This window comes from Malus sylvestris, chromosome 8, assembly GCF_916048215.2.
Source record: "Malus sylvestris chromosome 8, drMalSylv7.2, whole genome shotgun sequence".
NCBI lineage: Eukaryota > Viridiplantae > Streptophyta > Magnoliopsida > Rosales > Rosaceae > Malus > Malus sylvestris.
Genome location: NC_062267.1, coordinates 26,003,324 through 26,015,014, shown reverse-complemented (window position 1 = coordinate 26,015,014; position 11,691 = coordinate 26,003,324). Strand labels below are relative to the sequence as shown.

The following is an 11,691-nucleotide window of genomic DNA, read 5'->3' as shown; positions in this document are numbered from 1 at the left end:
TTGATCAAGATAGTGTGAAGCAAAATCAATTCATGGTGCCCGACAAAACTTCAACCTCAAAGCTTCAACACCAAAGCTTCACCTACATAGCTTTAAAAAAAAAAAATATATATATATATATATATATATATATATTTTCGGAAATTCAAAAATTCAAAAATTCAAAAATTCAAAAATTCAAAAATTCAAAAATTCAAAAATTCGAAAAGAAAAAAAAATCAAAAAAAAATTTCGAAAAAAAAAATTGCCTAGGCCTCCTCTTCTTTGGGCCTAACAACTTTCATAACAAATATATATGAAGAATGAGTTTTGGGCTACCACTTAGAAAGGAAATGCCTCATTCGTCAACTCCATCGACCAGAGACTTGGGGGACTCCTACCATATGCTACTGCACCTTGATACTCGGAAGTTTCACGACCATTCAGTGACTTGGATTTTTCAAGTCTCCAAACAAGAATTTTTCCTCACTCAGAATTGGTGCCCTTATAAAAAAAAGGGCAACAGGGCCGTTGGTTCAAAAATCGAAGAGGCACCACTATCCGGATTTCAAAAAGGCACCACTTTCCACATGCAACATCAGCTCCTCAGGTATCATAGATAACTTTGCCAAAGATCTATGACAAAGGTTAGACACATAAATTTTGAAGGTCCAGCTACCCTACTATTACCCACAAGGGTAAAGGAACAACACCACTGCTTGATAACTAGAAAGTCCCAATGTGTGTCAATTTCCGTGCTTCTTGGCAAGGTAGACTGGTAAAATCCCCAACCTTTACTCACATTCGAGAAAACACTACCAACAAGATTGCTTGCTCAAAAATCGAAGAGGCACCACTCTCCGAATCTCAAGAGCCAAACTCCCAACAGGATTACGTGCTTAAAAATCGAAAAGGCACCGCCCTCCAAATCTCGAGAGCCAGACTCCCAACATGATTACTTTCTCAAAAATCGAAAAGACATTGCTATCTGAATCTCAAAAGTCAGACTCCCAACAGGATTGCTTTCTCAAAAATCGAAAAGGCACCGCTCTCCGAATCTCGAGAGCTAGACTCCTAACAGGATTACGTGCTCAAAAATCGAAGAGGCACCGCTCTCCAAATCTCAAGAGCCAGACTCCCAACAGGATTTCTTTCTCAAAAATCGAAGAGGCACCGTTCTCCGAATCTCGAGAGCCAGATCCCCGACAGGATTGCTTGTTCGAAAATCGAAGAAGCACCGCTCTCCGAACTTCGAGAGCTAGATTTCCTTGGATAAAGCTTATCTGCAATCTTCACACGCAACATCAGCTTTCCAGATACCACAGACCACTTTTTTAAAGTGCTCTGACAAAGTTAAAACACGTGAAGCTTGCAACTCCCGCTACATTGCTATGACCAAGAAGGGTAAAGGAATAACACTACTACTTGTTGTTAGGGAGACTCCTATATATGTCGACCTCCATCCTCCACAACCAGGCAGACCTGCAAATAAAAAAAAATGCTCAACTTTTCTTCGCATCCAAGAGGGCATTCTCAGCATAATCTCTCGAAATTCTCAGCTTCTTTTCCTCCCGATAATACCTCTGCAAACAAGCCACACCAGAGCAAGAGTATCTCATGTCATCAGGGTTAAAAGCAAGAGTATCCCATATCATGCTTTTCCCCTGTCTTTTCCTTTGGCCTTGTTCTTACCTGCAAGACAAGGAGAAAGAGAGCATTCAGTCAGCACTTGGAATCAAGCTTCCAGTGAGGAACTGACTGCCTGGAACCCCTTGCTTGATTACTTACCTGGCATTGCTCTCGAGTACTCATCTTCAACATCTTATGCTTCAAGAGAAGATACCACATTTGCCTGGGGAACAAATAGGGCAAGTGAGAAGGATACAAGGAAGCATGTGGAGACAAGCGTAACAGAACACGTGTCGATTCATCTATTACTTCGTCAACAGCAAAAGTATCCCATATCATCAAGGTCGAACGCACTTTTGATTTGATGGACTTGTTTTGACCCTCAAATTCTTGAGTCGGCCTTATACTCTAGAGGAAACCAGAAAACCCTCCAGCCTAGTTCAAGAATAAGCTTGTGGAAAGTTACTTCTTCAAAAGCAAAAGTATCTCATATCATCTATTCTCCATTTGCTTCTCCTTATCCTTATTGCTGTTTATGACATAAGGAGAAGGAGAACAATCAACCGGAAGCCAAAGTCGAACCTCCGATCCAGTTTGCTTGCTTGGAAATCTGATTGCTTACCTTGTCTGTTACCTCTTTCGGTAAATCTCCTAGCTCGGAGACTTAGGGGACTCCTATTATAGGGTTTTGTATCGCACTTGACCAAGCCCGAAACTACAAGTAAGCTTCAAGTGAAATTGATACATTACCTTGTGCATCTTCATCGGTTAAAGATACCACCCCTGGATGGAGGAAAAATATTTCTAGAGAAGATGGCACATCTACGTATAAGACAGATTAGGCAAGTGAAAATGATACCACACTTCGGTACTTAGAAGTTTCGTGATTACTCAATGGCTTGGATCTTGCAAGTCCCCAACCGAGGAACTTCCCTCACTCGGGAACTTAAGGGAGCACTGTTTGTACCATACTTGACCAATCCCGAAACTACTGAGCACCAGTCAACGTTATACCATCAAGGATCCAGAAGAGTTTCCCTCAAACTAGGAGGTCAATCACAGCGCGACACATGTCGACATCAGAAGCCAATGATAGCACGACACGTGTCAACATCAGAAGCCAATCACAACATGACACGTGTCAATGTCAGAATGAAACTAAAAACTCTCTTCTATAAATAGAGATCATTCTCTCACAATATTTCCTAATGTCATTTGTACTAAATCATTCACTAGTAGTCACTAAATGAGAGCTTGAACCTATGTATTTGTGTAAACCCTTCACAATTAATGAGAACTCCTCTACTCCGTGGAAGTAGCCAATCTGGGTGAACCACGTACATCTTGTGTTTGCTTCCCTGTCCCTATCCATTTACATACATATCCACACTAGTGATCGGAGCAATCTAGCGAAGGTCACAAACTTAACATTTTCTGTTGTACCAAAGTCCTCACTAATTTAGTGCATCAACAGGATTAATTATTCACATAATATCTTGCAATTATTCTCCAATTACACCATATATGGCCGGCCACTATTCTCCAAATAGGGTCGGCCACTCCCCTATAAATAGCCATATTATCCCACTAAAAAGTGAAGTCATTTGCTACACACAAACTCCTAAACACATTCTTTTCAAAATTCTAACTTTGGCATCGGAGATTCTTCGGTCAAAGTTCCCCATTCATCGTGGGCAAATGAGGCTTTTGGCCATAATTTTAGGTGTTATTATTTTGTAGGTGCATTTTCGTTAAAGGAGAAGATGGAGGAAATTTGCATCCACAAATAGGTGTTTTCATTGAGAGTTTGATTCACACGCTCAAAGAAGACTCTTGCATTCAAAGTTTCTCATTTCTTGTTCGTTCGTAAATTTTTTTGTATTTTCTTATTCCTAAAATTTTGTTAACTCTTTGAATATAGGTAAGGGAAAAATACAATGATGAGAAATTCAAAAACCATGACGAACAAAACTTTCTACTTTCAAAGATCTGGATCGAATGATGGAGGATGAGACGTAGCCCCACCATGACGATCCACGAAGCTCAACACGATGGCAAGATGAGCAAATTTGCCACCACGAAACACCACCACCATGGCAGCTACGGAGACCACCATAGTAGTGGGGAGTGGGCCAACTCCCCACTAGCAAGCCTACGGAGAGTAGAAAGCAACTGCTATAGTAGCCCACACCGCAAGCCAGCCGAGCTAGGTTCATCACGAGCCGGCCTAAGTCGCTACCCCAGCAGCGCAGGCCCAAGGCGCATCACAAGCCCGAGCCGCACTAACAATCATCTCGGCCCAAGCCGTAGCCACAGCAGCGTAGATCCAATGCGTTTTCATCGCTGCACTACGCCCACGCACCCTACATATGGCTCGGCCCACTTCCGCAGCCCAACTCGCTCTCGTGGCCCACTTAGCGATCCCAATCAGTCCAAGTCCGGTTCAACCGTCCCAGTTTTAGATTTCTGGATAAACGATTGAACCGGGGGCATTTTCAACTCGAGTTTTTGCATATTTGACTATCCCGGCTTAAAATTTTGCACACGGAGTCCACTACATTTCTACTACCTATGGAGAAACCTACCATCCAAGCTCTTCCAACCCGTATGGTGAACAATATTTATCCCAACAAGTCATAGAGTTGACAAGCGTCCTTGCGCATCAGGCAACCTTGGTGAATCAACTTTTACAACGTGACCTAGATAAGGTGTCTCGAAGCAGGATAAGGGCAAACGACGAACCTCTCCAACAACGTCCAAGCAAGTAGCTCTTCAACCAGCCATGAACCGAGCCTTCTGGCAGTGTACACTCCCGCCTAGGCCCTCGGGATAGCGTATAATCTCGTCTTAGTGCGCGGAGGAGTATGCACTCCTGATTAAGCCCACAGATGAGCATACATTCACAGTTAAGGCCACATTCTGATTATCAACATAGTCAATCTTCGAGGCAAAGTGTTCATTCGCGGCTAAGCCCGTAATGAGTATCTTTCACCTCACATCGGAGTAGGAAGCATAGTAAACAAAGAGAAGCAGTCACTTAATCCGCCTTAAGTTCAACCGGCAGCCTACGAGGAACCTGCTTACTTGCCAAGAATGTACCACATTTATCGTAGTAGCGGTATTTACGAGCCGAGTATATGGAAGAATAAAATAAACCAACAAGTCACAACCGAAGGCAGCTAAAAGCTTCCCTGCCCCAGATGAAGAAGTTTAGAAACTCTCAACCAAACAATTACGTGATTTTCAACACAACAAAGCTACTAACAGGGCACTCCGACGAGACATGACTAACATAAGCAGGTCACATTTCATTAACAAGATTGAGCAAACAGAACCATCTACACATACACTGGCGGATACAAAGATTACTTTTGTTTCGACAAATGAAGCAACTCAGCCTAATGGCACGTCTGGGGCAGGCGGGTACCAAAAGGACACAACAGCCTAACCACCAAGAACCAAAGGCATGTTTTGTTTTCATCACAACTCTGCGCTCAAAGTTGTGCCTACCTACTCCACAGTTCCCAGCCGCTCTTGATCTGTCACCATGGATCCCAGCCGTGTCGATCTTGCACCATGGCTCATAGTCGTGCCACCTTCGGCTTCTATCAGCATCGTCCAAGCCCACGGCACTTCAAACTTCAAAACATCCAACGATAGATCAGAATATGAGGCCTTACTAGCAACCACTACAAGTAAAAGACTTAGCAGTGGCTGACCACCAACCAAGCCTTAGAAGAACACATGATGAAACATCTAAGAATGGCGCAATACTTGGAGAATGTCCATGAATAGCTTACTGTGCTTCCCACTTGCACCCTTACGTGGGTTCCACAAGCAGTTTGCAGTCTCAAGCAGATCGACAAACAAGACCTCATAGGCTGAGGATTATTTCAGTTGTCCAGTAGTCCAACTTTCCTCAGCTGTGCTCACAACAACAACTTCTATGCTCTTCAGTGCGGTGGGTAAATCAATTCCCCCACACCTATCTGGGTATGTTCTCCAATGCGAAAGGGTACACTAATACCCCAACACTCATCTGGCTAAGTTATCCAGTGCGAAAGAAGGTAAACCAATTCTTCGACACCTATATGGGTATGCTTTCTAGTGCGAGAAGGTAAAATAATTGATCTTCAGTGCGAGAGTGTAAACCAATTCCCCGATACCCATATGGGTAAGCTTTCGAGTGTGAGATGATGAACTAATTACTCTCTAGTGTGAAAGGGTAAACCAATTGCTCAACACCCATTTGGGTAAGCTCTTCAGTGCAAGAGGATAAACTAATTGCTCTCCAGTGCAAAAAGGTAAACCAATTCCCTGATACCCATATGGGTAAGCTCATCAGTGAGAGAGGATAAACTAATTGCTCTCAAGTACGAGAGGGTAAACCAATTCCCCAACACCCATATAGGGTATGCTCTCTAGTGCAAAAAGGTAAACTAATTGTTATCCAGTACGATAGGGTAAACCAATTCCCGACATCTATCTGGGTAAGCTCTCCAGTGCGAAAGGATAAACTAATTACTCTCTAGTGCGAGAGGGTAAACTAATCCCCCGACACCCATCTGGGGAAGCTCTCTAGTGCTAAGGTAAACCAATTCCCCGACACTCATTTGGGTAAACTCTCCAGTGCGAGAAGATAAACTAATTGCTCTTCAGTGCGAAAGGGTAAACCAATCCCCCGACACCCATCTAGGTAAGTTTTCCAGTGCGAGAGGATAAACTAATTCTTTGACGCCCATTTGGGTCTACTCTTTAACGAAATGGGGTAACTGCCTGTGAATTTCCACACAACCACTCATTTTGATGTGATTAGTTAACGATTTTCATATTCCACAGATTTTTATCATGTTGTGATGCAGGCTACATAGCTCAAAGGATAAAATACTTGAAGACTAGCAAAGTAGCAAATGGTCAAGGGCCAGAAACTGATAACGAACTCAACAGCTCGATGCCCAAAAAGCCAAAACTCACGGCCATAGTGACTTTGTGGGATCTTCAACTTTTTGCAAAGCAGCATGCCCAACACCAACAGTTCTATGGCTAAAAGTTTTGCAAGACGCTTCAAGCAAGCAAAGTTTCAAAAAAAATGAAGATGGAGTAAAGCGAAGAAAGCAGTTTATTTATAGCAACTTGATAAACTTATATGAAGGTCGTCAAAATCTGACATAAGCTAAACAAAGCAGACTGCTTATTTATAAGCTTCGATGACATTTGGCTCTCCAGCAGCCATCATGCCCTCAGCAGACACTTCGCACTCAGTAGTTTGCCCATCCAACAATTCATCTTCACCAACTGCGATCTTGGCAGCTCCGTTCTTGATTGCTCCATCTACCAACAGCTGAGAAATCAAACTAAAGCAATTTCCTCATTCTTAGCAAGCAGTCTAAACCATGGCCCATGCCACGACACTTCCTCGACCCATGCTGAGCCAACCCTTGGCTCCAACCAAGTCGTGGCCCTTGCCACACTACCTCATCGGCTCATGTTGAGTCGACTACTGGCCCATGCCAGCCAATGTGTTGCACTACCCCGACGGTTGCCCCGTAGCAACACCACCCAAGAAGGAGACAAAGAAAATTAAGTTTTTCTTACCTTGGTGCGGCACGGAGAGGACAAAGAAATCAACAGAAGAAGGTTCTTTGCATGGGCAAGCAAAGAAGAATGCTAGGGGAGGGGGAACAAATATCATTTAGCTTTCTCTCTTTCTTGTAAGGATAAATAATTGTCCTCCGAAGTTGATTCAATCGCCTACTTAGGGTAGGCTTAAATAAGCTTAGGTGGTGATTTATTTCCCTTTCCTAAAAGAATCTAATTCCAAGTCCAAGTGGGAATCTGCATCAAAGTTGGAGATTTCTACACCTACTGCCCTTTCCTGCGAGTAGCCCAGTAGGTATGGGGGAATTTGTGGAGCTAAAAATGTAAAATTCTGCATCACCTAGGGGAGTGGATCCTGTAAGCTTTATATGTATATTCACATCTCTACCTAGCACGAGGCCTTTTGGGAGCTTACTGGCTTCGGGTTCCATCGGAACTCGAAGTTAAGCGAGTTTGTGTGAGAGCAATCCCATGATGGGTGACCCACTGGGAAGTTCCTGTGTGAGTTCCCAAAAACAAAACCATGAGGGCATGGTCAGGGCCCAAAGTGAACAATATCGTGCTACGGCGAAGTTGAGCCCGAGATGTGGTGGGGGCCCGGGCCGGGATGTGACAAAAAATAATCAAGAAAACTATAGAGATGACACGTGGACTTTTGGGTAAAAAAAGATAAAATTACCCTTGAGGCACATCGAGATTCTCAAGCACATGCAACGGACAATAACGGCTCAATCAAGGAAGAGTCAAAAGTGATCAAAATGGTATTTATTCAAATCCCTCTCATCACTCCTCATCAAATCCTTATTACAAAAGGTAACTCTCAAATTTCCTATTTAATTTAGGATTAATTATTCACATAATATCTTGCAATTATTCTCCAATTACACCATATATGGCCAGTCACTATTCTCCAAATAGGGTCGGCCACTCCCCTATAAATAGCCATATCATCCCACTAAAAAGTGAAGCCATTTGCTACCCACAAACTCCTAAACACATTCTTTTCAAAATTCTAACTTTGGCATCAGAGATTCTTCAGCCAAACCCCCCTATTCAACATAGGCACCTGAGGCTTTTGGCCTTAATCTTCGATGTTATTATTTTGCATGTTCATTTTCATCAAAGGAGAAGATGGAGAAAATTTGCATCCACACTTTTGTGTGTGTATGTATACATATATATTCATCTCATACCTAGGCTATGTTATGCATACTAGTACCGTCTGTGAAATTAGAAATATTATACAAACAGCACAACTGATCAAGTTATATTATTTAAAGGGTTGGTTCCAATCCCTAATCAACCTAGTTATTAGAATGAAACCTTATTTGTTTAAATAGTTTGATCAAGGTCCCAAACATCATTTAAGGGATTTAACTCATGCATTTATGCATTCAATATCCCACAAATTATAAAATTTAAACAAATCCAAATAATATTTTTACAAATATAACAATTAATTAAACATCAATAATAGAGTAATTTGTTCTTCACATAGTTCTAGCAAAAAAAAAAATGTACCAACGTAATTATTAATATAGTGCAAGAAATAACTATTGATATATTTTAAAACATATAATTAGCATGGGTGCGTTAAAAAATACTGGTACAAATTAAATTAAAAATATGAGTACATATTAAAATTCAAAACTATGGGTACAAATTAAATTGAAAACATGGGTACATATTAAAATTTAAAATTATGGTGCAAATTAAAACTAAAAAGAATATTGGTATAAATTAAAAAAATGATACAAATTATAAATAGAAATATATGAAAAAAATACGAAAAAGATTATATTTTAAAATGATTAATACTTTTTTATTTTTAAATTGACATATAATGACTTGTAAATAATTCAATATTCAAATAATGACATGAAGAAAAGTCAAAGGATCTTGATAAAAAATGAAAAAAGAATAAGATTTCAATAAATGAGAATGAGAAATGAGGGATGAGTGTTAGTGTGATTTGAGTTTATCTGGGTTATTCGATATGGAAACTAGAGAGAGAATAGAAGGATGCAAGTAAATGGAAAATGAATGAAAGTTCTCTCTCCTGCTATTGGAAGTTGCAAAGAGGAATATATTTTTCTCTATGTCAAAATTTGAGCACACACACACGTGCATTTCATGACCATTTTTCCTTAGCTGGATCCACACACATCACACTTGATCTCAGCCACACATTTAGCTAATTTATAGGATCACTACACATGGCTATTTTAGCCTTACATCTTTTAACCTCACACTTGGAAAATATGCTCAAGTGAATACACAAATAACCTCATCTTATTTCACTAATTCTAATAAGCTATAGACTTATAATTCAACACTCCCCTTTAAGTCTTGAGTTGATTTCACTCCGAGCATACTCCTGAGATGGCTGAAACGATCCTTAGCCAAAGGTTTTGTGAAAATATCTGCTAGTTGCTTTTCAGTGGGACAATACACCAAATCAATGATTCCTTCCTGCAGTGCATCGTTAATAAAATGATACCTTTTATCAATGTGTTTGGTTTTCTAATGGAACACAGAATTCTTTGTAATAGCAATGGCAGAAGTGTTATCACAGTGAAGAGGAGTAGCTTCAGTTTGTAATTCTCCAAAATCTTCCAAAACAAACCTCAACCATATTGCTTGAGTTGTGGCTTCTGATGCACTTATATATTCAGCCTTTGCAGTTGAGAGTGCAACACAGCTTTGCTTGACCGAAGCCCAAGAAAACACACCACTGCCAAATGAGAATGCATTTCCTGATGTACTTTTGTTGTCTTCCAATGAGCCACCTCAATCACTATCACAAAAGCCAATTAAACAAGCTTTTCTTCCCTTCACATACTTCAGGCCATAATTCAGAGGTCCCTTGATGTATCTGAGTACTCTCTTTGCAGTTCCATAGTGTCTATTGGTAGGACAATGCATATATCTTACGAATAAGCTTGCTGCGTACATTATATCCGGCCTTGTAGCAGTGAGATATAGAAGGCTTCCCACAATACTCCTATACATTTCATCACTCGCAGATCCACTTCCATCATCTTTAGATAACTTCTCAGTAGCTACAAGAGGAGTTGTGACAGTCTTTGCTTCATTTAATCCAAATTTACTCAGTAAAGAGCTTGCATACTTCTTCTGGTAGATGAAGATGTTGGAATCAGTTTGAATCACTCTCATTCCGAGGAAGTGATGAAGAAGTCCTAAATCTGTCATTTCATACTTCATTTTCATATCTTCATTGAACTCTTCTAGCATTGATTTGCAACTGCCTGTGTAGACTATATCGTCCATGTAGATAGAAACAGTCAAGATATCTTCTCCCCTTGCTTTTATATACAGAGTTGGTTCATTCAAACTTTTCTTGAAACCACACTATGAGAAATAGTTGTCAATCTCTCCATACCAAGCTCTTGGGGCTTGTTTTAGACCATAGAGAGCCTTATGAAGCTTGTACACATTTTCTTCCATGCCATTAACTACAAAACCTTCAGGCTGCTCAACATAGACCTCTTTTTGTAGGACTCCATTCAAGAAGGCCGATTTCACATCTAATTGATACAGTTTCCAGCTCTTTTGTGCAGCCAAGGCTATTAAAGTTCTAATGGTATCCAACCTAGCAACCAGTGCATAAGTCTCATTGTAGTCCAAACCAGGCTTTTGTGCATAGCCTTTTGCAACCAGTCTTGCTTGATTCTTCAACATTGAGCCATCAAGATTTAACTTGGTTTTGTAGACCCATTTAACCCCTATAACAGGTTTTTCAGTTGGTCTGTCAACAAGTTTCTAGGTGCCATTCTTTTCAATCATAAACATCTTATCCTCCATAGCTTTTAACCAAGACTCATCTTATTTGGCATCCTCATACTTCTCTGGATCCATGATACACAGATTGCATTGAGCCGACACTTCATTCAAATTCTTCCACTTCAGTGGTGTATGGTCAAATGCTTGATTGTGCCCTTTACTCAAGTTTGACATGCTTGTAGATTCACCTGAGATAGGTGACTTGGATTGAATTTCAGAGTTTTCAATACTAAAACCTCTCCTAGATGGAGATAATATAGATGATGTAGGAGACAACACCATTTTGTCACTTCTTCCTGTACTTATGTCACCATGAATAAAACTTCCAGTATTGAGGGATGTTGACGTTGAGTTCTCTTCCCAATTCCAGGCAGCTTCTTCATCAAATACAATGTCTCTTGACAAGAATAGTTTCTTGGATAATGGATCAAATACCCTATACCCTTTTTCACAAGTTGCATATCCCACAAATACTCCTTTGAAGCTTTTAGGCTCAAGCTTATGTCTGTGTTCAACTGGGACATGAACATAGCATAGTGAACCAAATACTTTCAGGTGTGCTATTCCTGGTTTTCTTCCATAATAAGCTTCAAAATGTGTAATGTTGTTCAAAACCTTTGTGGGACATCTGTTTAGAATGTACATTGATGTGTGTACTGCTTTTGCCTAGAGAAAATATGG

The 11,691-nt window shown here is 40.6% G+C and overlaps 1 protein-coding gene across 1 annotated transcript; it reads right to left on the bottom strand.

The window, feature by feature from the left end:
- Positions 1-9,996: 9,996 nt before the first annotated feature.
- On the bottom strand, positions 9,997-10,497 carry LOC126631482 (uncharacterized mitochondrial protein AtMg00810-like). The gene has a single exon (XM_050301602.1). The coding sequence runs from the start codon at positions 10,495-10,497 to the stop codon at positions 9,997-9,999; it is 501 nt and encodes a 166-aa protein (XP_050157559.1).
- Between the last annotated feature and the right edge of the window lie 1,194 nt (positions 10,498-11,691).